At 52.5% G+C, this 27,417-nt stretch overlaps 13 protein-coding genes across 13 annotated transcripts in view; 7 read left to right on the top strand and 6 right to left on the bottom strand.

Annotated features, from left to right (window-relative positions):
* The window catches only part of A1O3_09430 (uncharacterized protein), a gene marked incomplete at both ends in the record, with an annotated part of 3,454 nt that extends 2,144 nt beyond the window's left edge, over positions 1-1,310 (top strand). The window contains 2 exons of the mRNA XM_007739524.1: positions 348-462; positions 901-1,310. Coding sequence (XP_007737714.1) covers positions 348-462; positions 901-1,310 — 525 coding nt within the window. The remainder of the gene's footprint in view (positions 1-347; positions 463-900) is intronic.
* An 812-nt stretch (positions 1,311-2,122) lies between these two features.
* A1O3_09429 (uncharacterized protein) lies at positions 2,123-3,526 on the bottom strand (the record flags this gene model as incomplete). Its single annotated transcript, XM_007739523.1, has 1 exon — positions 2,123-3,526. One exon carries the CDS (start codon positions 3,524-3,526, stop codon positions 2,123-2,125), a length of 1,404 nt encoding a protein of 467 aa, XP_007737713.1.
* A 696-nt stretch (positions 3,527-4,222) lies between these two features.
* Positions 4,223-5,276, bottom strand: A1O3_09428 (uncharacterized protein; the record flags this gene model as incomplete). The annotated part of the gene is made up of 4 exons (XM_007739522.1): positions 4,223-4,460; positions 4,536-4,591; positions 4,664-4,843; positions 4,896-5,276. The coding sequence occupies 4 exons, from the start codon at positions 5,274-5,276 to the stop codon at positions 4,223-4,225; spliced, it is 855 nt and encodes a 284-aa protein (XP_007737712.1).
* Positions 5,277-6,803: 1,527 nt separating this feature from the next.
* Positions 6,804-7,802, top strand: A1O3_09427 (uncharacterized protein; the record flags this gene model as incomplete). The annotated part of the gene is made up of 1 exon (XM_007739521.1): positions 6,804-7,802. The coding sequence occupies one exon, from the start codon at positions 6,804-6,806 to the stop codon at positions 7,800-7,802; it is 999 nt and encodes a 332-aa protein (XP_007737711.1).
* Positions 7,803-8,162: 360 nt separating this feature from the next.
* Positions 8,163-9,002, bottom strand: A1O3_09426 (uncharacterized protein; the record flags this gene model as incomplete). Its single annotated transcript, XM_007739520.1, has 1 exon — positions 8,163-9,002. One exon carries the CDS (start codon positions 9,000-9,002, stop codon positions 8,163-8,165), a length of 840 nt encoding a protein of 279 aa, XP_007737710.1.
* A 594-nt stretch (positions 9,003-9,596) lies between these two features.
* Positions 9,597-10,979, top strand: A1O3_09425 (uncharacterized protein; the record flags this gene model as incomplete). The annotated part of the gene is made up of 1 exon (XM_007739519.1): positions 9,597-10,979. One exon carries the CDS (start codon positions 9,597-9,599, stop codon positions 10,977-10,979), a length of 1,383 nt encoding a protein of 460 aa, XP_007737709.1.
* A 1,105-nt stretch (positions 10,980-12,084) lies between these two features.
* Positions 12,085-14,030, bottom strand: A1O3_09424 (uncharacterized protein; the record flags this gene model as incomplete). Its single annotated transcript, XM_007739518.1, has 5 exons — positions 12,085-12,233; positions 12,306-12,464; positions 12,560-12,990; positions 13,080-13,798; positions 13,875-14,030. 5 exons carry the CDS (start codon positions 14,028-14,030, stop codon positions 12,085-12,087), a joined length of 1,614 nt encoding a protein of 537 aa, XP_007737708.1.
* Positions 14,031-14,882: 852 nt separating this feature from the next.
* Positions 14,883-15,083, top strand: A1O3_09423 (uncharacterized protein; the record flags this gene model as incomplete). Its single annotated transcript, XM_007739517.1, has 1 exon — positions 14,883-15,083. The coding sequence occupies one exon, from the start codon at positions 14,883-14,885 to the stop codon at positions 15,081-15,083; it is 201 nt and encodes a 66-aa protein (XP_007737707.1).
* A 22-nt stretch (positions 15,084-15,105) lies between these two features.
* On the top strand, positions 15,106-17,354 carry A1O3_09422 (uncharacterized protein; the record flags this gene model as incomplete). The annotated part of the gene is made up of 5 exons (XM_007739516.1): positions 15,106-15,515; positions 15,574-15,999; positions 16,059-16,345; positions 16,408-16,661; positions 16,761-17,354. 5 exons carry the CDS (start codon positions 15,106-15,108, stop codon positions 17,352-17,354), a joined length of 1,971 nt encoding a protein of 656 aa, XP_007737706.1.
* Positions 17,355-17,465: 111 nt separating this feature from the next.
* On the bottom strand, positions 17,466-19,306 carry A1O3_09421 (uncharacterized protein; the record flags this gene model as incomplete). The annotated part of the gene is made up of 5 exons (XM_007739515.1): positions 17,466-17,849; positions 17,961-18,739; positions 18,793-18,954; positions 19,043-19,095; positions 19,167-19,306. 5 exons carry the CDS (start codon positions 19,304-19,306, stop codon positions 17,466-17,468), a joined length of 1,518 nt encoding a protein of 505 aa, XP_007737705.1.
* A 766-nt stretch (positions 19,307-20,072) lies between these two features.
* Positions 20,073-20,864, top strand: A1O3_09420 (ubiquitin carboxyl-terminal hydrolase L3; the record flags this gene model as incomplete). Its single annotated transcript, XM_007739514.1, has 2 exons — positions 20,073-20,100; positions 20,161-20,864. 2 exons carry the CDS (start codon positions 20,073-20,075, stop codon positions 20,862-20,864), a joined length of 732 nt encoding a protein of 243 aa, XP_007737704.1.
* A 56-nt stretch (positions 20,865-20,920) lies between these two features.
* A1O3_09419 (uncharacterized protein) lies at positions 20,921-21,406 on the bottom strand. The gene is made up of 2 exons (XM_007739513.1): positions 21,243-21,406; positions 20,921-21,218 (listed from the first exon to the last, which is right to left on the bottom strand). The coding sequence occupies exons 1-2, from the start codon at positions 21,376-21,378 to the stop codon at positions 21,022-21,024; spliced, it is 333 nt and encodes a 110-aa protein (XP_007737703.1). The 5' UTR covers positions 21,379-21,406; the 3' UTR covers positions 20,921-21,021.
* A 240-nt stretch (positions 21,407-21,646) lies between these two features.
* A1O3_09418 (uncharacterized protein) lies at positions 21,647-22,105 on the top strand (the record flags this gene model as incomplete). Its single annotated transcript, XM_007739512.1, has 1 exon — positions 21,647-22,105. One exon carries the CDS (start codon positions 21,647-21,649, stop codon positions 22,103-22,105), a length of 459 nt encoding a protein of 152 aa, XP_007737702.1.
* Between the last annotated feature and the right edge of the window lie 5,312 nt (positions 22,106-27,417).

Here is a 27,417-nt window from a genome sequence, read left to right as displayed (position 1 = left end):
TAATCCTGTGTTTCTAATCCTGTGTTTCTAATCCTGTGTTTCTAATCCTGTGTTTCTAATCCTGTGTTTCTAATCCTGTGTTTCTAATCCTGTGTCTCTGCACCTGTATTTCTACACCTGTGTTTCTGCATGTTTGCATTTCTGCACCCAACCCGGCCAGCCCAGCCGTTACAATTTGATTTACAAGCCCTCCTTATTGTATTTTTCTGATATTTGATTCCTGGGGATCAACCTGTCCCGTACTCATCTTCTGGAGTCAGCCTCCCCCTGTCCTATCTGACTACTATGACCCCAAACCTGACCTATATTTGATTCGAAACTGACCTATATATGATTTCCCGATCTAGAGTTCTATCGACTACATGATCGCCGCGTACGGGCCTTATGCCGCCTCAGCCACGGGCGGCAACGATCTCGCGCGGGACTTTCTCGCCGGCATTGCTGCGTTGTATAGTACACCGTGTAAGTACATTGTATTTTGCTCTGTTCAAGATTGTCCTCGGCTATATGGCCTTGGTACTCGGCGTTGACCAGCCTTATGTGAATGTGGTACCCAGCGTTGACTAGCCTTGTGCGAATGTCTGTTCGTTAAGTTCTAGTTTCGCACCACTCGTGTTATGTATAAGTTCCACGCGTGCTTTTGTTCCGTTTCTTGTTATTTTTGCTCGGAGTTGGTTTCTGTTTATGGTTTTGTTTTGTTTTGTTCTATTCTATTCTGTTCTTGTATGCGCGTATGCGTGTACGTGCGACCAGGATGATATTCAGACTTGTTTTCGTTTTTCGCCTCGTGTGGAAATTCCTGTCTTGGTCTCTTCGTCTATCTCTTCTCCTGTCTCTTCGTCTGTCTCTCGTCTATGTTACTCGCGTCTTTTTATTTATACTTATCTAATTTCTCCCTAGTCTACGAAAACCTCCCCAAATATAAACTCGAATACCCCACCACCATCCTCGCCTGTCTGTCCATCGTGGTCATCGGCCCCATCTACATTTTCTACTGGAAGGGCCAATGGTTCCGCGACCGCAGTAAGTTCGCGCAAGAGTTGAGTATGGGTCGTACCTATAGGGAAGGCGGGAGACGGCGGAGTACGGCTTGGGGAGGGGTTGGAGGTGGTGGTGGGAGTGCGACCGCCGACATGGGGTTGAGAGGGACCCAAGAGAAAGAGAAAGGGAATGAGAATGAAAAGGACAAGGAAGAGGAGAAAGGGCACCCAATCGCATTAGGGGTGGAAAGGGGAAGAGGAAGAGGAAGAGGAAGACACAGTACTGGTAGTGCCGGTGACGTCGGTGTAAGGCATATCGAAGAGGTTTGAACTGATTGAGAGGTTTGATCTAGCTAGGGCGAGGACTAGGACTAGGACTATGGTAGGGTTAGGGTTAGGCGCTCGCCCATGGTGTGGTTGGGTGTCGTATTATATTGGGCGTTCCCTTTCCCTTTCCCTTTCCCTTTCCCTTTCTCCTTCCCTTTCCCTTTAGAGGTATAGCTGCCTGCCAGACGGGAGATGGGAAGACGGAAGACGAAAGATGGGAAGACGGATGACGAAAGATGGGAAGATGGGAAGATGGGAGCTTGATCTTGGACTCGGAAGCTAGACGCCAGAGTCAGAGTCAAGGTCGGTGTTGGCGACCATACCGCAGCCAGTCAAGTCAAGTCAGTGTGCAAGTGTGTAGTATGCAGTGTGCAGTATCCGTACAGTACGGATACATCTTATAGGTACCAATGGAATCTACGTGCTTGTAATCTACGTGCCTGTACCTACCTATAGTCCGTACCTATACTCTGTACTCTGTACGGCTCAGGTACCTAGCTAAGGTACACTATACTACACTACACTACAGTAACAGCATCCGTATCTGTATCAGTATCTGTATCCGTATCAGTATCCGTACAGACATTGACATTGACATGCACAGGATATAAGGACATGAACATGGAGTAGATATAGACATGGACATAAGCATAAGTATAAGTATTGATTGGTATGGCATTGATCTTGATATTGGTATTGGTATGGCATTGGCATTGATATTGGCATTGACATTGATAATGATCATGACATGATTCAGCCTTGTACAACACATATTCTCATCCATCGTATCTCAGACAGGACATCCATCTCACACCTCATAGGCCCCTCTGGTTGCAAATGTAATCCACAACACCGGGCAGAATCTCCTCGGTAGGCAAACTCGCGCGGACCACGTCTCTGTTGACAATCAAGGCTGAATCTGTGGTATGTAGATGCGGATGCGGATGCGACTGCTCATGCTCATGCGACTGCGGATGCCTATGCGACTGTGACTGCAAATGCCCATGCCCATGCTCATGCGAATGACCAGCTTGGGAAGCCTCAAAAAAAACCTCCTCCTTGCGGACACCGCCCAAGTTCAAGACACCAATCCCCATGCCTCGGTCGTGCGCCCGCTTAACCAACCGCCAGGCCGAGTAAGTCGCCAACGACGAGCCCAGTACAAGGATCTTGCCGGCTGCATCAATGGCGGCTTCGGCTGCGGCCTTAATAGCCGAAGGGATGGATTCACCGAACATGATGACATTGGGCTTGAGGATGCCAACACTGTCAACGCCACCATCACCACCACCACCACTAGAGGTGGATGACTTGGGCCGCGCAATCCAGGCACCGTCGGCATCGACGTCAACGTGGCCTTTCGACCCGTCTTTCAAAATCGGCGGCCGCTTCAAGCAATGAGGACAGGCAGGGTATCTGAATGTGGTGTACGGGGCGCCCGGGACATCAGCGTCACCGTCCGGATTGGTTCTGAACCCCTTGCGGCGTCGCTCCAACGGATCCTCGGTGTCGAGGGCGCCTGATTTGAGTAGGTCCTGCAAGAATTCGGCCCAAGCGGGATTCAACGCGGCCAACCTCGCTTGGAACGCCTCCCGGTCCATCAACCGCTGGCAGCTCAAGCACACCAGACTCCTCAGAAAGCCGTGCAGCTCGATCGTAGGCAGAGCCGGGTGCGCCAACGGGTGGAACGAGTCGACGTTCTGCGTGATGACACTGTCCACTAGGCCGAGCCGACCCAAGTCGCGGATCGCATAGTGTGTGGCGTTGGGGGAGGCGTGGTGCAGACCTCGCCAGCCCAGAAACGACCGCGCCCAGTACCGTTTGCGTGCCTCGTGGCTGGCCACGAACTCGTGGAAGTAGATGGGCCGGTAGCTCTTGTTTTGGGTGTACGTGCCTTTTTCGCCGCGGTAGTCGGCCAGACCGGATGCCACGCTGATGCCTGCGCCGGTCAACAGCACGGTTTTGCTTGTATTTGTATTCTTTGGTAGAGACGGCCCTGGCTCTGGCAAATCCGCCCCAGATCCATCTTTGTCTTTGGTGCCATGACTGTGGGAAGAAGAACCGTCGGCGGAGTTGGTCGTCGTCGGAGCAGGAGATTTGGAGGTCAAGAAGTGGGCGAGCGCGGCGATGGCGCCGTGTTTGGTCGCTGCCGATGGTGGGATGATCAACGGAGGCGGGAGAGGCCCTGTGTAGGGGATGCGCATAAGCGGTTTGGACATATGAGGAGCATGGTTCGAGAAACAAGAGGGGAGGAGAGGAATGTCTACACAGTATGTAGGGTATGTCAATGCCAATATTGCCATAAAATGTCGCTGTCATAGACACGCCCCTGAGTCCACGCCCTTTGGGCAATAAGCCGAGGAAGAGCCGAGTTACTCTACCACTGGCAGTATTAACTGACCTGACGAACTGCTATAGGACCTATGTACTGGGTGCTGGGTTGGAGGCACCAATGAGTGCTCTATAAATCGATACAGAGGTCAGCCAGGTCTAAGCATCCCGAGTCAATAGATATCAGGCCTGGTCTTGGTTAGATGGTACCTGATCCCTGCTGGAACGGATCTCAGCCTCAGCCTCAGCCTCAGCCTTGTGCCTATTTGACCAACCACAACCACCTCGATCCCATTATGCGTGGTTATTGTGGTGCATAATGCGTATTTTCACATCCCATCCAGGAGACTCTGGATCTTCGGGCAATAGATATATCCATATCATTACGAGCGAGGCTACAATATGCGCAAGGAGCCGAGGCCACGAAAAGCATCCAATTCCAATTCCAATTCCCTGACGATATACTGTCACAATCCAACACATGTCAACTCTTCGTATCGAGCCTTCTCCGTCCCACCTCCCATTATCCATTACCATTACCACCAGTTGAACTCACAAGACTAAAGCTCCCACACCTACCGCCATCACCAGAGCTTTGGCTTTGCCGCGCCCCATGGGGCTCGCATCGCTAAGGGGACTAGCAGTGCTAACCACCCCATGGCTAGTCGCGGTAGTCGCGACGGCAGGTACCAATCCTCCACCACTGTCACCGCCACCAGATGTAGCGGGCGTGGTAGCCTGGGCAGGTGAAGATGATGATGCTGCGCCTCCGCCTCCGCCTCCACCGCTGCTAGAACCGGAGCACGAGGAATCTGTTGAGCCCTGAGAGCCGCAAGTCAAGTCAAGTCAGCAAGTTGCAAAAGACAGAATGAGAATGTTCTGGTTGGGGGCCCATACAGCAGTACAGCATTTGCCCACATTGCTTGAGCAAGTGTCGCCACCTTCGCAATGATCTGTCGAATCCAGTTCGTTAGCTCTAGTCTGTGCAAGCGCAAGCGCAAGGGTCTATGTGGACTTGGACTTACATCCATCTTGACAACAGACATCCCCTTGACCAGGGTTATAGCAAGAATCTGTCCCACAGGGCTGACTTCCGGCGCCGTACTGGTCCTCGCATGTAGACCCCGTCGAGTTAGAGCTGCTGCTGCCATCGTCGGGGCATGTGTTGTAGTTAGGGTCGTTCGGGTCGTAACAGTGGTAACCGTCTGGGCATTCGAGGTAGGTTGGTCCAAAGCAGGACTTGCAAGTGGCACCAACCTGGGAGCAAATGTCATCTATTCCGCTGATCGACGTGGCAGACGCCGCCGGGACAGTTGCACTCGCAGCGCTTGTGGCACCGGCAGAGGCGCTGGAGTCGCTGGAGCCCGGGCAAGAGTCAAGGCCGTAGTAGGAATCTCCTGGGAGATAGCAATACAGGCTGCTGTCTGGGCAGAGAATGTAGCCGGTGCCGAAGCATTCTTCACAGCTTCCCGAACATCGCTTGTCCAGAGATCGCGGCATGAGATTGGTCGTGACCGCAGGGACTTTGGAGAGAGCGGGAATCAAGGGGTGGTGGACAGCATCCACTGGTTCTTGCGCAGACACGAGGAGGACCAGGGGGGCACTGCCCAAGGCTAAGGCTGGCTTGGTGAACAACATGCTGACGGTATGCTAGTACCAGATATCAAGGTATGTGAGAATGAGAATGAACGGGTGGAATGAGCAGCTGGAATGAATGAGAGTGACTTGGGGCAGCTGGACTGATTGAGAGTGACTTAGGGCAGCCGATTGAAGCAACAGCAGAGCAGAGCATGGCCAGACCTGGAGGGGAGCGCAGTCATATATAGACAAATTCCATCCCATCGCACATAGACCCTGGAGACAGCCCCGCGGCCACATCGAGAGGAGAGGCGCACTGTAGGAATCAATCCGAATACGTCGCCATAGCGGTTTTCCAAGAGCTGAATGAATTAGTGCGACCCCCAGAGTCCAGACCAGCACATGGGTACCAGGGGCACATGGTCAACATTTCCATCTGGCAGCGAATGGAGCGAATGGACGCATGGTCATGGCCAGGGCCAAGGCCAGACGAATGCTTTCTTAGATCTCTAGATGGCAAGGATCCAGCCTGGGGACTCAGAGAGGGGAGGACGACTTCGGGTCGGAATTCGCCAGATTCACCCGGGATGGTCACGTACCGTAGTGTATGTGTAGTATAGGGCAGAAGACACGAGACGAGACCAACAAGCCAACAGGAAGCAAGGGTAAGATTAGACCGACAATCCCTCGCTAATCTTCGTTTTTCCAGGGCCCAGAAGTCGCCGGTGGCACAGGGCTGACCAAAAAGATCATCTCTGCGATCACTAGCGAGGAGTGAATGAGAAGTAACAAGCAAGAGCTGAGCTGTCAGGAGGACGAACTGCTGGCCAGATGCTGGTCACAGTAGGGGTGGAGCAGCAACAACAACCAGGGGTCAGTCTGAAGCATCGCCCATACCCAGGGGCATCCCAGCGCCCTGCATGAGGCTGAAGGTGATGGCCACATCTGGAAGCGGCACTCGAGACACTGTAGCGAAACTCGGCCCCCTGGATCTAATCTCCCACCTCGTATTGACCAGGACAAGGCTGGCTGCTGTACGAATAGTCGCATCCCAACTCTGAGACCTGCATTGGGCGCTGCTCCTATGTCGAAGTCCAAGTCTTGCCAGGGCCCGAGTGAATGGCACACACAAGTGCATGTCAATCAACTTAAGACCATTATTCGAGGGGCAGGGTTGGTGTTGACGCCGGAGCGTTATCGGTGCGCCTGAGCTGATGTGCCTCACGGGTTATGGTGGCAATAGGAGCATACATCCCTTATATGATAATGTATGAGAGTCAGTTGTGCAAAGGAGCTCGAAGTGAGATAGACAGAGCAGCTGGCCTTATTCTAGAGGTGGGTTTTCACGTAGTATGGAGTACGCATCAGTAGGCGTAGGCGTTTCAATAACTAGGCACCAGCGAATATCATCAGTACAATTCGGAGGAATGCTTCCCTTAGCAAACACATTCCAACTTTCTTTCGATATTCTAATAGACATCGGTCTGTCACTTATCGCGTCCCTGTTCCTCGAATCCTTTATAAGTCAGAGATTGGGAACAGGAAGAAACCCCCCTCCTTTACTGTCTTTCGCCGCGTACGCCTACAATGGTCTCTGACAAGGAAATCCAAGCCTCCAACGCACTCATTAACGATGTCACCGCCCCACGCGTGGCTGTCTTCGTTGGCGGTACCTCCGGTATCGGAAAGCTCACGGTCAAAGCCTTGGTCGCTACGGGTGCGAGCGTGCGAATCTACCTGGTCGGGCGCAAGAGTTCTGAAGAGCGCACCCATGCTTTCATCCACGAGCTTCACGCCCTCAACCCCAAGGCCGAAGTCATTTGGACCCAAGGCGAGGTCTCGCTTTTGGCGGAAACAAAAAGAGTATGCGAGACCATCAAAAGCAAGGAGTCACGCGTCGACTTGCTGTTTCTGACCACTGGCTACGCACCATTCGGCGCACGCAGGGAGACTGCCGAGGGCATAGAAGTCACCCAGAGCCTGGAGTACTACACGCGAATCCTGTTCATCCTACATCTCCTCCCCCTTCTAGGCGAGGCGGAAGCCCCTAAGGTGGTCAGCGTTTTGGGTGGTGGGATGGAGTGGTCAACCATCGACTTGGACGATCTGGACCTGAAGAAGCCGGGGAATTTTACCGTCTTGAATGCTCAGCCGCTCGCGGTGACCATGACCACGACGACACTGGAGAAGCTGGCCAACAACAACCCCAACGTGACCTTCATTCACTCCTTGCCCGGCTGGGTCAACACTGGAAATGTAAACAGGGGTTTAGATTCGGATTCGAAGATCATGGCCTGGTTTGTCTGGCTTGTCCTCGAGCCCCTTATTCGTCTATTCGCGATTGGTGACGAGGTGTCGGGACAGAGGCATTTGTTCGAATGTACCAGCGCTGCTTTTGGCGGTCGTGGCGTGCCATGGCACGGCAAGCCAGGGATTAATTCGCTGGGGAAGCCGGCGAATGGACTCTTTCTCGTCAACTCCAAATGCGACTGCACGCTGAACGCGAAGGTCATAGCTGTGCTTCGAGAGAAGGCGCAGGGAAAGATTTGGGACCATACACAGGAAGTTCTTCGACCATATTTGTAGACTGGGGACTCTTCTTCATTGTCCTACAATGTTGGCGAGCTCTGTTTGGTGGAGTAATTCATCAAGGTATCATTTGCCAAGATGCTGTTCCCTGTGCCCTCGTATTGACGGATGAGGGCCTTTTTCCAATTCCCACCACTTAATTTCGTGCAGGGGCAGGTTCACGACATCTTGTTTCGGATTGATCCTGCAAGATGTCTGCATATCCAGAGACGGGAGCCATCCTCGCTGACCGGTCGGGTGAGTGGCTAGATGACGGGAACGGCAATATAGGCCCTGCAAGATTCTCGACCTTTTCTCATCGTGGCTGGCGCTGGGCTCAAGTGGGTTTGCACTCTTCGACAGGTCTGGGTGTCCCAACTACCGATTGACTTTCACATCCTTGAATGCTTTGGTCGTGTTGGTGATGGCCATTTCCACTGGCAATCTTTCCATGCTACTAGCGCCGAAGAACCCATGTACCCCTCTCGTGCAGCTGAGGACATAGTCGGCGTCTTTGGGCTCGGCAATTGGCCCCCCGTGACACAATACGAGAATGTCTCTGTTTATGTTGGCGGCAGCGTCCCTCATGTCTTGGATCAGCTTGACACACTCGTCTAGTGACTTGCCCGTTTTCGCGCCGATGCTACCCGACGTTGTCAGGCCCATGTGGCATACAATCACATCCGCACCCGCCCTAGTCATTTTCACTGCGTCGTCGACATTGAACACGTAGGGGGTGGTAAGAAGGTCTAGCTGATGTGCTTCAGCAATCATCTCCACCTCCTTGTCGTATCCCATGCCTGTCTCTTCGAGATTGGCCCTGAACGTGCCATCAATCAGGCCCACCGTAGGGAAGTTCTGGACTCCGCAAAACCCCATGCCTTTCAACTGTTCGAGGAATCGGGGGATGATTCGAAATGGGTCGGTCCCACACACTCCGGCCAGGACGCCCGTTTTCTGGACGATCGGAAGCACTTCTCTGGCCATGTCGACGACCACCGCATTGGCATCACCGTAAGGCATGAGGCCGGCGAGAGAGCCTCGACCAGCCATGCGGAATCGCCCAGAATTGTAGATAATGATCAGGTCGGCGCCGCCAGCCTCGATGAACTTGGCTGAGAGACCAGTCCCAGCCCCTGCCCCAACGATGGGCTTCCCATTCTTGATCTGCTCGTGGAGGTGCGAGAGGACCTCTGCTCGAGTGGATGGAGGAGGCATGGCCGCAGTTGGCGGTGGACAATGAGTGAGAGGAAGAAGTAAAGCCTTAGGCACCATTCAAAATCTGATGTTTAGGATAGGATGCTACTGTAAAGATTCCAACATCGTGTCGGGTCAGATCTGATCCACGTCATCGTCTGATCCGACGCCCACAGCTAAGAAGCTACTGGTGCTACTAGTAGTACGGAGTACATAATCTGTACCCGCAAAGTGCAAGCTGCGGGTGCAGAGTAGGCTTAGAGGCCAAGCCTAAGGCCCCTAAAGGCTAAGGCCCCTAAAGGCTAAGGCTCCTAAGACCCCTAGGCCCCTAAGCCTATGGCGTGGAGAACTGCGGGGATGAGGTCGAGCACCCTCAACATGCAGCAATAATCAAAAGTTCTGTAACACCAGGAATTCAGGGAAGCCCTACGTAGAAGAAGGAGGGGCAGCTCACCTCATTTACCAACGCACACAGCGACGCATTCCTGCTCCCATTCGTTTGTTAAAGCCTCAGACAGCTTTGCAATGCAGTCTGTGAGTCTCTCGATGTTGGACAGCTATCCGCTTACATCTCCTCCACTACCTTACTGCTCCCGTCGTTGCTGTTGATCCATCATGTCAAACCCTACCATTCTCATTGTCGGCACCACCGACACCAAGCTCGATGAAATCCTCTATCTGCGCGCCCAGATTCTTGCCCAAGGGGCTTACTATCAAACCAAGATTCTGGACATAAGCCATACCCCAGCCAAGTCTCCAGCGTTGGGCGACATCCCCTCAGCTGAGATCGTCTCACCCCTCCTTGATCAGAGCTCGGCTTTGAAGACACTGCCGCGGGGCGAGTACATTGACAAGGCTATTGAGATATGTCTGCCAGATGTCCAGGACTTGGTCTCCAAGTCCCAGATCCAGGGAATTGTGTCCGCCGGTGGGAGCAGTGCGTCCTCGCTGGCCACAGCGTTAATGCGCAAAGCATGTCCCGTCGGCTTCCCCAAACTCATGGTATCGACAATGGCCAGTGGGGATATCAAGCACTACATCGAAGAGACAGACATCACCATGATGTATAGTGTGGTCGATATTGCGGGCGTCAACTCCATTCTCAAGCGGATCTTGTCCAACGCGGCTGCGGCAATTGCTGCCATGACTTTGTCTTATTCAAAGTCTCTGCTTGACCCCTCGAAGTCCGAGGTGAAAGACAAACGGATCGCCATCACCATGTTTGGGAACACTACCCCCTGCGTCGACCAGGTCCGTCGCATCTTAACATCCACTCCACATGACGTGTCTGAGTATGAGATCTATGTCTTCCATGCAACCGGTGCGGGCGGGCGTGCCATGGAGCGACTTATTGCCGAGCGACAGATCGACGCTGTGATCGATCTGACCACCACCGAGATTCCCGATGAGCTATTTGGCGGGGTGCTCTCTGCTGGTCCAGGCCGGTTGGAGGTGGCTGCCAAGATGGGAATTCCTCTGGTCGTCTCGGTCGGAGCATGCGACATGGTCAATTTTGGACCCAGAGACGCGGTGCCGGAGAAATGCAAGGATCGGAAATTGATTGCACACAACCCGTCAGTGACACTGATGCGGACGACGCCGGAAGAAAACAGACAGATAGGACAGTTCATCGCCTCCAAGCTTACCACTCACACCACCAATCCAAGTGTGATTCGGGTGCTTCTCCCCCTGGGTGGGGTCAGTATGCTTGATGCACCAGGCAAGCCGTTCCATGACCCTGATGCCGACAATGCCTTGTTCGAAAGCATTGAAGAGGGACTCGAGGGGTCGGGGATCGAGATTGAGAAGCATCTACTGAATATCAACGACGAGCAATTCGCAGGCCACGTCGCTTCTGCCATCCTGGAAGTGATGGGTGTCTCACCAAGGAAATACAGGCTGGCGAACGCTCGCAGACGAAAATGGAGTTTTGACCACGGTACCACCGTGATGGCCGCCAGGAGGAATAGTCTGATTGAAATCCCAGACGCGGTTTGAGTACCGGGTGCCCTCCACCATTTCCTTTTGGGTGCTTTTGTGTATTTGATACACTGTTGGTGTCAGTTTGTATTCCGTCTGGTTGGCGAGTCCGGACGTCAATGCATGTAATGAAAACAGTCTTGATCGAACCCTTCCCCAGAGATCCAACGTCTTGCCATGCCCATCAAACGCAGCTGTACGGAGTACAGAGTAGAGCCCAGCAGGTGAAGTACCGGGTATCTTTCCGCAGGCCTCAACTAATTAGTTCTTTGATGCGCGCAACAAACACAAACACAAACGTGCTTGACAATTCAAGAATCTCTCAGAGGCCTCCTAGTAATACTACATGTAGGCACGGGTCCCTCCTACCTACCTACCTACCTACCTACCTACCTACCTATGTTTCATCCGCCGTGAGCTTCCTTTGACAGACTTGTCTTTCAAAAGGGGTCCTGGTTTGAGACCTCTGACATCCTAGATTGGAAATCTTATACACGCACGTATGTACACGGCCCTGGAACACTGTCGTATCCTTCAAGGAGAGATCTGCACGCTCAAGGCGTGAATATCCAGCGAGAGTAGGTGACTGGAAAGGAGGTTCCATACGAGTAGAAATGCATGACATATACGAATACTTGGCTGAGCAATATACTTGGCTGAGCAATACTCTGTCAAATCCCTGAAGATGCTCTTGCAAATGTAGATGAAACTGTCAAAGGTTGAAGGGTTCCATATTCGCTATCGAAGGGGTATGGGGAGCCCAGACTAGATAGTATGCCTATACCAGCCTTCTAGTTGAAGGGCAAGGCTGGGAATACCTAAGTTAGTACCCAAGTTTGACAGAAACACACTGTTCCTGTCGCATTATTATTCATTCTGCGTTTCGATGCAGCCTACATATAAGAGGTACAAGCTTAGAAGCAGTCTGTTCGATTATCTATGCGTTACCGACGTAGTGGGCTTGACCTCTGGGAAGGCTTCTTGCGACGATGCGATGGCGTGCACACAAAAGTCGATCTAGAACCACAAGGAAACTCAACTCCCCGAAAGGAAAGAGGGCTCGGATCAGAACTCAATTCCCCGAAACATGGCTCAGATAGAACTTGACTCCCCGAAACATGACTCAGATCAGAACTCTATACCACGGCAACGCCTTCTCCTCCGGCTGCACCTCCCTTTCCCTCTCAATGATCTGCATTTCTGACAAATCAACATCCCTCAGCGGGGGGATGGCAGCCCGGTTGATGAAAAGCCAGGCGCCGAGCCAAAGAACTGCAAAGCCATGTCATTAGTCCAAAAGTTGTATTGAGATGATCGAGGGTACAGCGAGGGCGGGTAAAGTACCTAAGAAGATGGGAATGCCGATGTACGAGACCAGGAAGTTATTCGTATTCCAGTTGCCGTGGATGAAGACGCTGTAGCCTGAGATGAGAATGATGATGGCCAGCACAGACATTGTCGTCCAGGCCATATATGGCTGGAAGGGGCTCTTATATGGTAGACCTGGAGACATTGATATGGTTAGCTCGGTCATGAAGACATTAGTATGGTTAGCTCGGTGGTGAACCGATCAATCCAAGGGACTGATATCCACTTACGATCTCGACTAATACCCTGGACCTTCATCGCGTAGAAGAAGCGCAGATATGTGATTTGCATGATGAGCCAGGCGATCAGGGCGGCCACGGTGGCAATATTGACAAACCACCCGAACACCACGGACGAGTTGCTGCCCAAGCTGAGGTACACCAAAGGCAGGAAGAGAACGGAGGCGGACACGGCGACGTAAGGCGCGCCGAAGCGATTGATCTTGAGAAGTGCTCGGGGCGCTTGGCCTTCCTCTGCGAGCCCGTATAGGACACGCGAGGCGAGGAACGTGACCGCCGCGCCGCAGCTGAACGCCGAGGTGATGAGTGCGGCGTTGATGACGGATGGAAGGACTCGGATGCCGACTTTCTCGAATGCGATGACAAAGGGGCTCTGCTGTGCTGTGCCGCTCGAATTCCCAAGATTCGGGTCGTTATAGGGTCTGCAGTGTGAGATGGTCAGCTTAAGGATCATTGCGAATGCCGCTCGGTCGTGAACGGTGAGACAATGATGATACGGGAACAGGCTTACACAAGCATGCCAACGATGAAGATGCTGAGGACATAGAAGAGGATGATCCGCCAGAATGTCATCTTCATGGCCTCCGGAATGAGCTTCCGTGGGTTCTTAGTCTCGGCACCCGTCAACGCCACCACCTGGATATTGCAGAATGCGTAGGCCGCCGAGATCAGGGTGCTCAGGAAACCCAAGAACTTCCCAGTATTGCCGGGGACCAGGTGGGCGTTGAATGGGCCGGGGTCCTTCCAGTACCTGAAGCCGATCCTATCATGGGTGGGGGAGCCGCCCAAATCGACGACGAGGCCGCCGATAATGAGTCCTATGATGAGTATGATCTTGATGATGGAAAAAAACACCTCGGATTCGCCATAGACTCGAACCCCGCAGTAACTCATGAGCACGATGGGGATGATGAAGACGGTGTACCACACTGCCGCGTTGACGCCTGGGTGCCAGAAGTTGATGAGCGTTGCGGCAGCGCTGAGCTCGGCCGGACCCGTGATAGCCATCAGATACCAGTAGTTCCAGCCTGTAGCCGCTCCGATGGCCGGCTGGATGAACTTGGAAGCGTGTCGCACAAAGCCACCAGTGACCGGCATGAAGGCCGAAATCTCTCCCAAGCTCAAGGACACCGACGCGGTGAGGGCACTCATCAGGAGGTATCCCAGGAGTGCGCCGAGAGGACCTGCCACGGCGAGAGCAGAGCCTGATGCAAGAAACAAGCCAGTGCCCTGCGCACGACGCACGACGCAGTTAGCAGTGGTCCTAGACGCAGTAGCTAGCTTCGCAGGATCCTGCATGGCTTACAATCATTCCTGCCAGACCGATCATGTTGATGTGGCGCCGCGAGAGGTGTCTCTTCATCTGGTGAGGAGCATGCACAATTGACCCATTCTCGGTATCCTCAGAGCGAGCGGACTCGTCCACCTTGACCATCTTGGTGGCCGGATCGGTGGTGATCATGGTTTCGGCTTCGGTTTCGGTTTCTTTTCAGCTGTCTTGAGTGCAAACGAGGTGATTGAACATCCGACGAGGACACGGTGGAAACCAACCGTCTGTTATACAGTATCTGCACGCCGAGCAGAGGTTGGTCTAGGTCGTCTATCAGGCGAGGATGGTCTGGATGCCCCCAACCAGTATCTCGGGATGCTCAATCAACCTGAGGAATCAATCACCTACCAGTGTATCCGCCTTGCTACCGGCCATATCCGTATATTCGCCGGGCCTTCAACATCGCAGATGACTGGTGGTAGCCTGGTATATCCCAATTAAGGGGAGGGTCATGATAAACGAATCAGCCAACCACGTATTGAATCGCAAGGCCAAAACGATTGAAGTGGTCGATTAAACTGATTTAGCATTGCGGGTACTAATCAGGTGCCGGTGAAATAGATAAAGGCCTGAGCTCTATCGCCGGACATTTTCGCAAGGAGAGGCAAAGGGGCCCGCCCATCTCATCTTTCCGTCCTGCTTGTCTTCTGTCCATTGTGCCGGTTCTTGTGGTAGGAGTCGGCCATTGACTCAGACAAAAGAATAGTATCCGACGTCCGTACAATAGCGAACGATATCAAATATTCCCTGCAGCGGACGTCAGAGCTGCCACGTGATCCAACCACGTGAGCGAGGGATCGCTGCAGGCTGCAGGCTGCAGGCTCCAGACTGCGGATGCAGGGCATCGGCGGAGGCTCCTAAGGCCTTGCAAGGGCTACAGTATGAAGCCGGCTAGGAAGCCGGCCAGGTATGCCAGCCAGCCCATATTATCGTTCTCGAAAGACTGAAGACTGGACTGTGGACTGTGTGCTGATCACGCCCAACATGCAGCGGAAAAGCGTGTACACAATGTCGCAAGGTGAAAATGAAGTGTCGCCCCATTGCTGGGAGCGCAACCTGCGAGCGTTGCACCCGGAAATCCGCCGAGTGCGTCTTTTTTCAGCAAAAGAGAGGTCGAAAGCCTACAAGGTGAGACAAGCCCAGGCCCAGACACCCGACTCGGCTCAAGCTCAATTGCGTGGCTAGGCATCATAGGACCGACTCGACCATGGCAACAGATGCAGACGCAGACGCAGACGCAGACGGGCAAGAAACTCCTGCGGCCGGGTCGAACGAGAGTCTGCCCACCGCCGAGCTGGAAAGCGAGCTGGAAAGCGAGCTGGAAAGGACAAACGAGTTGCCATCGCACGCTGGCCCGTCTGAGAACCGTCCATCGTCGCATGACAATCCCAATGACAATGATGGTGATACCGACTTCTGGGCTGAGTCAGAGGGGCTGCAGCCATCCGGCTTGCTAAATAGGCGAGCAATGAAGGGTAAATACTCTCTTCAGAACATCTTGAGCATTGGCCATGGTATGCACCTGGACAAGGCCAAAGCCGCTGCGCCCATCATTGAAGACGACCCGGTCAGAAAAGGTGTTGTTCCGTACCATATTGCTACATCGTTGTTTGAAGGGTAGGTTCTGTTCGCCGAGGCCGGTTACACCAAGTCTCGCCATGCTGACACTCTGTAGCTTCATGAAGAGCTTCAATCCTTTTATTTGTGTCTTGGACCCGGTGTTGCACACCTTCCAATATGTGCAAGAGCGCTCATCGTTTCTCTTGACCGTCATACTCGCAGTGTCGGCGAAAGCGTTCAATCCTGCACTACATCTCGAGCTCCACGCATACTCGGAGAAGTTGTTCATCGATTGCTTCGCGCGAGGCAGTAAATCGCCCGAGATCATCCAGGCAATCTTGCTGACCACATACTGGAAACAGCCAGACGATGCTCGGTCCTGGTCCATCATTGGCTATGCGATAAGGCTATGCATGGAGCTGGGCTTGCACAAGTTGCCTATCAGCGATGACGAGACCAACCCGACAACTTCGAAGCTGGAGATTCGGCAAAAGCGCAACATCGAACGGTTGTGGCTGGTATTCTTTGTGTATGACAGAAGGTACAGAGCGGTGGTGTACTATCTTGACATCCATTTTGTGCTAACCACCGCGATACTAGTATGAGCCTGCAAACTGGCAAGCCTTGGATGATCGAGAGGAGCGATTTTATCGAGTCTGTCAATACATGGTACAAAAGTTCCTTCGCCACCGCCGACGACGCAACGCTAGCTGCTTTTGTTTCCTTGCGAATCGCGTCTGCCGACATCCTCGAAGCGTTCAGTCCCCAAAGGCCCGCTCCCTCTATGGCTCACCCCTACCGCTTCGACGCTCTGCTAAAGTCACTCACCCCTCAAATAGACGCATGGAGGAAACATTGGCTTCGTGTTACGTCAGAAAAGGGTGAAGGTAAGGCATTCTCTCCCCCCTCAAGACACACAGGCAAAATGACTGACGGCGAATACCAACAGAACGTTGTTCCTCATTTCTGGTTTCCTTCTTCGGTACCCATCTACTTCTTTTACTCTATTCGTTTCAGCTACAAGCTTCTATCTCGTCTCCTATAGGGGCGTCGTTGGTTGACACCGAGGCTTTCTGGATCACGTACACCAGCGCCTTGGAAATGCTGAACCTCGTTTCTCATCCATCTCTCTCTCCGCTGCTGAGCTTCGCTCACGACTCCGTTCATGCCATGACTGCTTATGCAGCAGTGTTCCTGACCAAAGTGAGTCCTGTCAATCAGCCCCATTCTGGCCACATTCTTCCTCGTCCAGACTGGCTTTTCATGCAACATACCGGTTAACGTCTTGGGTCTATGCTTTAGCTCCTTCTCTGCGTCAACAAAGCCGTCCGTCAGGAGTTTGAGCCAACAGTCATCACGACAATCGAACTCGCGGCCCGCGTGTTTGCCCAACAAAACACGCCTCCCACTTTCGCATGCGCACTTCAAGCCACTTTCCTTAAGAATGTCTTGCGTGAGTACCAAAAGGCTTGCCGGTGGCGATCGGTGAACAATCGACTGAAAAGCAGTGCACGTCATCTGCAATCGAGTCCAACTGCCGAAGAAAATTTACCTTCAACGACGAAAGCACTACAGTTTCCTTCTTCGGCCGCTCCTCTGGAATATTTGAGAAAAGACCAAGGTGGCAACCAGGCAGAAGACCAGCCGCAGCGTGTGTCAGATTCACCTATGCAAGCTCCTGATCCGATGACCCCTTCGTCATCACTGCCAATAGACAACGTGAACGAAGTTGTTCCAGGAGTTGACGACAATAGCCCAATGTACAGTGACTTAGTCGACACTATGCCTCATGATTGGACATTTGCCGACAATGAAGGCTGGACAGCCATGTTCATGAATGCGGGATTCGATATTAACACTAGCTTTTTCGTGCCTGGACTTAATGGAACATCCTGAAGGGACAATACTCTTCAGCGACCAATTAATGTCGGCAAGCTAAACCCAACCTCTGACAGCGATGCAAAACAGCAAAACAGTCCGGCTTTGCCCCGCACACTCGAAGGGGACTTAAGACTTCATCACCGTGACAACACCTTCAGATGAGCAGCCAACCTCGGCCTCTGCCTCGATCTCGACCAGCATGTGCTCTCCAATCAATCCAGCCGTGACAAACGTGTTTGACGGCCTTACACCAGCATGTGCAAACAGCCAACCGTGCGCGCGGCTCACCTCCTCGCAAAAATCCGCGTCGCGGACCATGATGCGGGTGCGCACGACATCGGACAGTGACGAGCCCAGCGCCTTCAGTGCGCCCTCAATAGTGTCCAAAATGTGCACCGTCTGGCTCTGTGCGCTGGAGCCGCCGATGACGGCGAGGCTAGGAATGGGTGAGTTTGAGGTTGTGCCGGAAACTCGGATGGTATTGCCCGTACGCACGGCACGGCAGTAGCCCTGTGGTAATCAGAGTGGTGTTAGTCAATGGAGCTCGGTTGGTGCAGGCTCGCTTACGATACAACATGATGCCTGAAAAGAAAGAATTCAAAGAAGAAGGAGCACACTTACAGCAATTGGCTCCCACTTGCTACCGGTCGAGTATTCCACCCGCTTTCCCGCTGCAACGGCTTCACGCACCAGCGTCATCCGGTCGGTCTCCAGCAAATGGTCGCTCATGTCACCGGCAGCAGTCAAGTATGGTGGTCGTCGGTATTCGTCGCCGCAGTCGCCAGGAACATCTGTCAGGCCTTCTTGGGCTTGGTGGATGAGGATTATGTCGTCTTCCGTCAGCTTGAAGGAGAATGCCTGCAAGTTCTTGGCAATGTAGGCCTCCGAGTCGGCAGACAGCCGCGTGCCGACAATGACTGCTTTGACAGAAGGGATATCGAGCACGAATCGAGTTGCGACTGCAGCGATTGACACGTCATGTCTGCGTGCAACAACGGCGAGGGCCTGGAGAACCACTTGGAACGGTGCCCACCCACCAGCGGCCCAGATGAATCGGATGTATTTTCGTAGACTCCAGTTCAGCTCGTTGATGTCGGCGGGTTCAGGCTGTCCCAGCCATTTGTCGGTGAGGAAGCCGCCGAGCAAAGTTCCGTACGCCAGGATGCCGACGTCGTGCTTGATGCAGACCTCGTTCATTCTGCCGCGGGTTAAGCGTCGATCAATCACGTTGGTCGGCACTTGATTCGTGGCGATGGGGAATCCCGAGTCCAGAAGCAATTCCAGATGTGCGGTGTTGGTGTTTGTCAGCCCGATGAGTCCGATCTTACCCTGCCTCTGCATGGTGCGTAGATGGTCGAGATTGTGGAGATATGTGTCGTCGGTGAAATCCCAGGCATGATCTGAGCCACCAGTCAGTTTGACAATCAGCAGACATGAATGGAGGTACCCGTACATTGCAGCAGATCTATCTTCTTCACACCCATCCGTCGCGATGCGAGGTCGACGGCAGCCTCGGCATTTGCAAAGGTCTTGATGCCGTTCTCCTGGGGGCACCATTTCGTAAAGGCCACCTTTCTCGTCGTTGACGTGGCATTATGGTGTCCAACCACCAGTTCTGAAGACAGTGGTTAGTGATCATCAGCCTCGTGACATTTCTCTCTCGAGAGGGAAGTGACTTGACTCGACGGCGAGCCTCCACGAACCAGCATCTCCGTAGTGATCGGCCATATCAAACGTATCTAGCCCGCACAAACATCTGCCGCAATCAGATTAGCCACCGCTCTGTACTTCGTGTCCCGAAACAAGAAAAAGAACATCAACACTTACGTGTCGTCCATCACCTGGGCAGCCTTAGCAATACTGATGTCCCGGTCATGGCCACCGGCAAGTTGCCAAAGACCATTCACCATGCGAGAGATCTCGAGAGATCCCCCAATCACCGTCCGTTCGGGACGAATCTCTGCCATTGAGCCCATATTCTCTTCAAACTCGATTGATGCAGACCACCGGCGCGACGAGGAGAGCAAGTCAAATCCGCCAAGGTGCTTGCTATTGCAATTCGACCGGGTGACAGCGGCCTCGCAAAGATATACTCAGTAATAAAAGAGTGCACGGAGTAGTGGGCTCTTCCTTTTCTTTCGGTTGCATGTGTTCAAGTTTCCATCTGGCCTGGCTGTCAATTACAGTACTCCAGAGAAACAGGAGCCTTTGCAGGAATCATTGGGACCGACGAACATTGATCGCCCTCTAGAGCCGTGACCAGGAGTGCGAAAGACTGGACTGGCCAAGGCCGAGACCATCGAAATGACCGTTCATCGAGCCCGCAACCTCCGCATGAACAACATCAGTTCGATCTACTACATGTACCGGTGAAATTGCTCGCCGGACGCCACTATCTGTGATCTGTAGCTGTACAATTCACCGGCGGCCGGACATTTGACGACATGGCTGATAATGGGAGGGGTGCTTGATATACGGAGGAGCATTTGGACTCGGTCTTACCAGTAGCAAACGGGGTTAGGGCGGCGTCAATTTGCCTTGTCTTATCGCGGCTCGCCCCGTTAAGGACGAGGGCAACGCCGCCCTGTGGTCACCCCAGACTTACCACTGTTGCAAGCAGGCAACCGTCAGCCATACGTATACGTGACTTGTCTGGCTCATCTTGAACGGTTCGTGGAATGGCTTTCATACCGTCCACTGTACTACGCATGCTCGCAGCAAAGCGCCCTCAGCATGTCTCAAAAGACTTACATTCCCCTCGGTAAGATAGATGCACGAAAGGCTAAATGCCAAACTGTCAGCTGCTAACTGCCCTCGATAGAGAACAACCCCGAGGTCATGACCAAACTAGCACATAAACTCGGACTCTCTCCGACTCTCGCTTTTCAAGACGTATACAGTCTGACCGATCAGGATCTGATTGAAATCCTCCCAAGACCTGCACATGCCCTTCTGTTCATCTATCCATGCACCGATGACAGCGAGGCATTCTACACCAGAGTAAACGAGGCAGAACCAGACTACCAGGGTGCCGGGCCTGATGAGCCAGTCATGTTCTACCACCAAACCATCCGCCATGCTTGTGGTCTCATCGGCCTGTTACATTGCATTACTAATGGTCCTGCGGCCGACCTGATCCGACCCGACAGCGACCTCGACACTTTCTTGAAAGAAGCCATGCCACTTCGACCAGCCGAGAGAGCCCGTTTCCTGCACGACTCTGAAGTGATAGGGGTAGCGCACGCTGCGGCAGCACAGACAGGCGACACATCGGCTCCACCTTTGGGCGAGGATCCCGGCCACGCTTTCATTGCTTTCGTCAAGGGCAAAGATGGCCATCTGTGGGAACTGGAGGGTCGAAGGAAAGGCCCGGTCGATCTTGGTGAGCTCGGCGTTGATGAAGACGTGTTGAGTGACAAGGCTCTGAATATGGGTCCCCTTCCCTTCGTCAGGCGCGAAGAGGCCGCCGGAAGCGGCGTGTTACGATTCAGCTGCACCGTACTCAGACCCAGCGTAGATGCTTGATCGTTGGTGCTCGGCGTGATCTAAGATGCGACGGCTTTGGCTGCCATCATTTAGTTTGCAAGGAGGTATTCTGTACTCTTGAGATCCGCCCACCCCAAGTTTGGCTCGCTTTGCTTCCAACCGAGGCGTTTCTTGCACAATCTTCCAGCACTTCTTACTATTTGACTGGGTAGTGGGTAGGACAAGAATTCTTCCAGTCGATACGCTCCGGTGCAGGAGAACATGGGGTACACGGTTTACCCTTTCTTGTACCTTCTTTTGCAGGCCCTAATGGGTTTTCGTATGCGCCACTATCGTGATACAGCGAGCTAAGCATGATGAACTCTTTGCCTTGTTTGTATTTCTGCAGTATTTCTACGCTTTAGGTTTTATTCCGACCGAAGTCCGGGGTATGTCGGGTTACCTTGGATAACTCCCGTAGCACCGTTCCCTTAGTCGTATGATACGCTGGGATCAAAGGGCTTAAGCATATCGCGACCTTGCTCGTAAGATTCTGCTTTGGTCTGTCGTGCATGATGGTTCTTGTCGTCGTGATATAGTCCCTAAACTGGTGTACCAGGCACCTAGCCAGGTAAGAGAGAGGGGAGTTTGTATAAAAGCGGCGTGGTCACGGTGAGTCGCACGTGAGCTCGCCAAGACTGCGCTTGGATGATTCCCACTCCCCATGGCGGCATCACATCAACGTCGACACAAGGTCGACGCCACGGTTTAATCCACTCCTCTAACTCATCGCCTTCATCGCTACCACAAAGATCTCCCTCCCGTCGCCGCCTAACGCCAACATGCCTCACGCTGCGCCTTCTCGCTTTCCGCCTACAGCCACGTCCGATCTCGAAGCCGGCGCAGTCCTCAAACTCGGCGAGTTCCAGAACGAAGTCACGCTCAACCTGTCGGAGGCTAGAATCATCTTGCAAAAGACCCTCGCCACTCGCGCGGCACGAGGCGGGCGCTACGAGGAGACCGAAACCACGGCGAAGACGCGGGACTACCTTGAAATCTTTGCCGTCTTCAAAGAGCTTGCCGAGGCGCAACAAGTCGAGGGAATCATCAATTCTTACGGTGACAACCTGGAACGCTTTGAGAAAAGTCAGCTGGGAAGCTTGGTGCCGACGTGCTCGGACGAAGCGAAAGCCTTGATCCCAAGTCTGGAGAAGAAGGTCGAGGACGGTGTTGTCTCTGAGGCCGAGTTGGAGGGCATTTGCAGGGAATTGCAGAGGCTGAAGAGACAGGCACAGTTGTGAGGGCTGTATTTATCAGTACAGTGGAAGCTGAGTATCTCAATTGCCGGTGGCTACCATCATTACGACATAGCATGGAGTGTCGGGAAAATGCTTCTGCATAAAACACCCTCCAGCTTTCGTCGCATCATCTCCTCCACATGAGCTGCACCAGGTATGCATGAACAACGTTCAGCCTGGCGAGCAAGTGGGAAGGCTCACAGGGACAGTCGCCTGGTCACTGAATATGTGCTCTTTTACACAGAAAGAGATAGAGGTCTCCCATGCCTCAAATGACGTTCCCACGACGAGCCTCCTCATTTGAACGGGTCCTGCTCTACACCATCCCCGTACGCGGGGCCAGATAGATGTGCGGCAAGTACCATCAATGAGAAGAGCACTCGGGTCAGCTGGTCCCTGCGCCAGTACGATGATGCTTTCTTCTTGTTGCAGTCAGCATATCTTCAGAGATTTCGTTTGAAGATGCGGGGCTTTGATGACTCGAAGTGGGACTCCGTTGAGGAGGGTTGAGGCAGAAAATAGGCGTTATCACTCTAGCCGGGAATGAAGATGAAGCATTAGCTAATGGCGTCGACGCGGCCCTGTTTTCATTGATCCCGCCTTGTTGTCTGTGAGCTGAGCTGTCTCTGTGATACTGCCTTGTTGTCTGTGAAGCTGAGCTGTCCTCTGTTTGCTGTTGAAATTGTTGCAGAGGAATGCTCCCTCAGTGTCTTTGCCCTGGTATTGTTTCTCTGTCTTTGACCTCGTATTATTTCTCTTTCTCTGTTTTTATTCCCTGGCCCTAGATCCCGTCCGAAGTTCCAAGTCTTATCAGGGCTTCGACCACGCCGGGCCAACCGTACGCCTACATCAATTCCTTCCTTCAAGATCTTGTTCCTCGTTGGCAAGACTTCCTCTAGCTTTGCGTCTCACCAGACCAGACCAAACGCGTCCAGATGTCACTGTCACTATCACCGTCGCCAACGGGTGAGCTCAGGAGCCCTTGAAACTGGTCTCTGTGGTTCGTTCTTCTACTTTCCATTCTCTCTTTTGCGGACTCATCTCGGCGCATGTCAGAGGTCTGAAGATCTTCAATCGACATTTGTTATGGCACAGCACAGCGAACTTCTGAATCACTTAATAACCAAGTCATTATCATTGTCAATCACTCAATTAACCAAGTCATTGTCGCAACCCGTCAGCAGCCACACAATCCAATCCAATCTATCCCGTCGATTACGGAGTACAGTTTTCAGGGGAAATACCACCACCCACTGCAGTGTACTGCATCGAACTGGCCTGCTGAGAATCGGTTCGGTCTTGGTCTGTGACATATTCATCTCTCGAATATTACCGTAAGGGGCTGCGTTGATATGCTGAGACTAGAATACCGTGAGACTTGGACAGAATCATCGCAACGTGTCTAAGACCAATGTCGCCATCACCACCGCCATCACCATCACCATCGCCATCACCATCGCCATCACCATCGCCATCGCCATTGCTCGTGGCCCGGCATCGTATCCATATTAGGCGACCATCGCCACCGCCATCGCTCGTGGCCCAGCATCGTATCCATATTCAGCCACCATCGCCAGCTTGGGTCAGGCAACGACGCCTTTCGCCGGTGAAGATTCGTCCTCTTCCGTCGTTGACATTAACGTCTGACTTTCGTTCGGCTTCGAGAAACCCGAGTGCCAGTGCTTCTCTGATACGAGGTCGCAGTCCGTCTCCGACCAAACGCAGGCTGGTCGGCAACTATCACCACCACGGTCCTCATAGTTGCCGGAGCTCGTCCTCTCGTCAGGGCCAGAGCCTGCAAATCCAGCACCAGCACCAGCACCAACATCAGCACCAACATCAGCACCAACATCAGCACCAACATCAGCACCAACATCAGCACCAACACCAGCACCAGCACCAACATCAGCATCAGCACCAACATCAGCTTATGCTGCGACGACAACGACAGCAACAGCAACAGCCTCGTGGGCCAAGCTGGCATTCTGTATGGTATGGATCGTCCTCCTGTGTCCGTGTCGGGCGTCATCGCAGTCGCAGTCGGAGTCGGAGTGATCAGCCTGCTTCACAAGCTAGTTTCAACTGGTTTGGAGCTACTACCACGTCGCTAATCACTGCGGAGGCGGGGGGCGGAGGGAGAGGCGAGAGATGGATATTGGCATCAGACATGGTATCAGACCTGGTATCAGGATCGGGATATGTCATATCCCAGAGGTCGTGATATGGTTTGGGGAGAACAGACCTGCCTTGCAGAGGGACAGGGGAGAAGAACAGACCTACCTTGTAAAGGGACTGACTACAGATTCTCCGAGCGTAATAGGGAGAAGAACAGACCTACCTTGTGAGAGGGCAGATTCCAGATCCGCCGAGCGTGATAGGGACATGGACGGAGAGAAGTGGAGAGACCGTGGACAATATAACAAAGATTTCTGGAGGCCAGAGGCAGCAGCTGCGCAGTCAGGACAGGCGTGAGTGAGATGGAGGACGCTAATGATCAATTAAGGTGATGGCGACGGTGACGGCGACGGAATGAAACGCTGGTGATGGCTGATGGTGATGGTTGATGGCATGGCCACGAGAACACTTCACTTACTCGCTCCCTTGCTCCTTTCCTTTGGTTTGGTTTGGGTTTGGGTTTCGGCTTGGGCTTGGTTTTGCTGATCTGCGAAGCCTTACGACAAGGCAACAAGGTTTGTCTTGTCATTAGTGCTTGTATCTATCTGTTTTTCTGTTCTGTTCGTACCGAGAACTAGGACTGGGGTTCCCGATCATTGCTATTGCCATGGTGTGCCTATGCCTATATCTGTACCTATGACTATGCCTATATCTGTACCTATGACTATGCCTATATCTGTGTGCCTATGACTATGCCTATATCTGTATCTGTACCTGTGATGTCGACCGGATACCAGTGACCGCTAACAATATATGATAAGAAGAGAACTACAACAACCGTGATCATACCTGGTCCTGCCCCTACACGACGACATAACTTAACACGATGGCCATTTGGCGAGGTGACGGTAGGCATAGGCGTGAAAAAGGTAAACGGTATAAGTGAAATGACAAGTGATGAGAAGAGAAGAGGGAAACGGTTTCTTGATTTTAGTGATATGCCTCCTAAAGCCCTTAAGAGATCTTTTTCTATCTTCTTCTCTTCCTCACCCTTTCTATTGATTCTCTCTCTATTCTGTCGATTCTCTCTCTATTCTTTTGGTTCTCTCCTTTTATTTAAACTCTGTCTTCTGTCGAGTCTCTACGCTTTCTGTTGACTCTCTCTTTCTTTTCGTCTTGTCTTGTCTCTTACCTGGCACGTCCAGGAATGATCAGGATCAGGATCTAATCGAATCGTCTCTCGATTCTCGAAGCCACGGAAAAGACAGTGAACTAAATCCCCCTTTCGCTTTCCAATCACCTCCCTCCTTGGACAGTCTGAGAACCATCGCATTCTTAGACACTTCGGAACCCTAGTTAACAGGACCCTCGCAGCCAGCAATCTTCATATAAAGGTTTTCTCGATCTCGGACGATGGACAGATGGTACGATGAAAGAGACACCCCTGCGGCGATCCCTTGGAACGGCCAAGGCATCCTCAAGACGACGACATGGTCTATCCACAGCGAGCCGAGACTGTTTTCTGAATCTAGTTATGGCCATGGCCACGACCTTTACCCTTACCCTCACACTGAGCGTGACCGTGCCCAAGAATACAGGACATCTAAATACGCATGCTGTATGATCATGTAAACTGGAGCAAGGTCAAGGGCAAGGGGGAAAGATGACGACCACGGTGAAGTCTAAAGTCTTAAGTCTTAAGTCTGAAGAGATCTATGACGAGGCGAACCCTGCTATCAACGGGCGTTTATCTTGACAAACAAATAAATCTCCCAGGATAGATTACATATTGTTGTACTCGTACATACTGCCTCTAATTGCTAGCACTGCATGCCGTGTATAGTGGCGATGCTGAGATATCTAGACGGCTAGCTAGCTAGAGAGGTATTCTGACGGTTATATACACCAAGTGGCTAATTCACGAGTGAAGTAATTACTTTGTCCTTTTGGTGTCTTGGGGTAATAGTTTTGGTGAAACGTGACAGGTACTGCTGGTTCAGATATGAATATCTTCAGAATGTGGCTTCGTTGGTCGAAGTGAAGCGTTTCCATCGGTTCAGTCAGACAGCAGCAGTAACAGTAACAGTACCAGCGACGGTGACTGACAGCGACGGTGACTGACAGCGACGGTGACTGACAGCGACGGTGACGGTGGCGATAAGTTTGTCCAGTCAAGTCCAGTCCAGTCAAGTCATCGCAAGTTGGTCTGTTTGCCCGAGTGAGTGACTGTACCACGTAACAAACAAGCATAGAAGAGGAATCCCTATTTGAGAATGGCATTTGACTTAGTAGACGGAGGACTCTGACTCCTCTAAGTTTGCCCTGGGCAACAAACTCTACCTTCTGCCTTCTACCCTCTACCGGACGAAAAGAGAACCTTGAACTCCATGGCCAGGGGAATACCTCGCTTCCCCTTCTCCCTGCCCACCTCATACTTATGATAAATTCACCCTCACATCCTCATACTTATGATAAGTTCATCTAGGGTGTCCTACTTCTCATCTCTCATTGCTCATCTCTCATTTCTGGTGTACTCCCATCAGCTTAAATAATATATAACGACACGACACAGTACTTCACCAGTACTAGACTGAGTGCAAACTGCTGCTCTCCCTCCTCTTCCTCTTCCGCTGTCCCAAGCCTTCCGCTGTCTCAAGAACAAACCAGAGGCACCTAGTCAGTCGGAAATATACTACCAAGTCTGTCCGCCTCTCTACTCACCATAGCCGTCGGAAATATACTGACCAAGTCTATCCGTCTCTCTACCAGTACTTCGAAACAGAAGCCCGAGTCGAGGTACAAGAGACTCACTGCAAACGGCAGCAATAGCCAGACACGCGTCAGGTATGATATGATATGATATGACGAAATCGGAATCGAACTCGATATCGATGTCGAAATAGACAAAGGAACAGATGCCAGTGTCTGTGTCTCTGCAAATCACACGTCCAGTACCCGGACCTGTATCAGTACCCGTGCCAGTACCAGTATGCCGAGCAACACTATAGACGCTTCATTCAAGGCCACGTCGACAAGGAGACGGAAGAAAAAAAAGATAAAGGCACCGGAAGAGAACCAGGACCAGATACAGTACCAGGAACAGAGCCAGGAACAGAACCAGGAACAGAACCAGGAACAGAACCAGGAACAGAACCAAGAACAGAACCAGGAACAGAACCAGGAACAGAACCAGGAACAGA

Source organism: Capronia epimyces, assembly GCF_000585565.1.
Source record: "Capronia epimyces CBS 606.96 chromosome Unknown aczIQ-supercont1.9, whole genome shotgun sequence".
NCBI classification, from domain to species: domain Eukaryota; kingdom Fungi; phylum Ascomycota; class Eurotiomycetes; order Chaetothyriales; family Herpotrichiellaceae; genus Capronia; species Capronia epimyces.
This window is presented reverse-complemented; position numbering and strand designations above follow the sequence as displayed.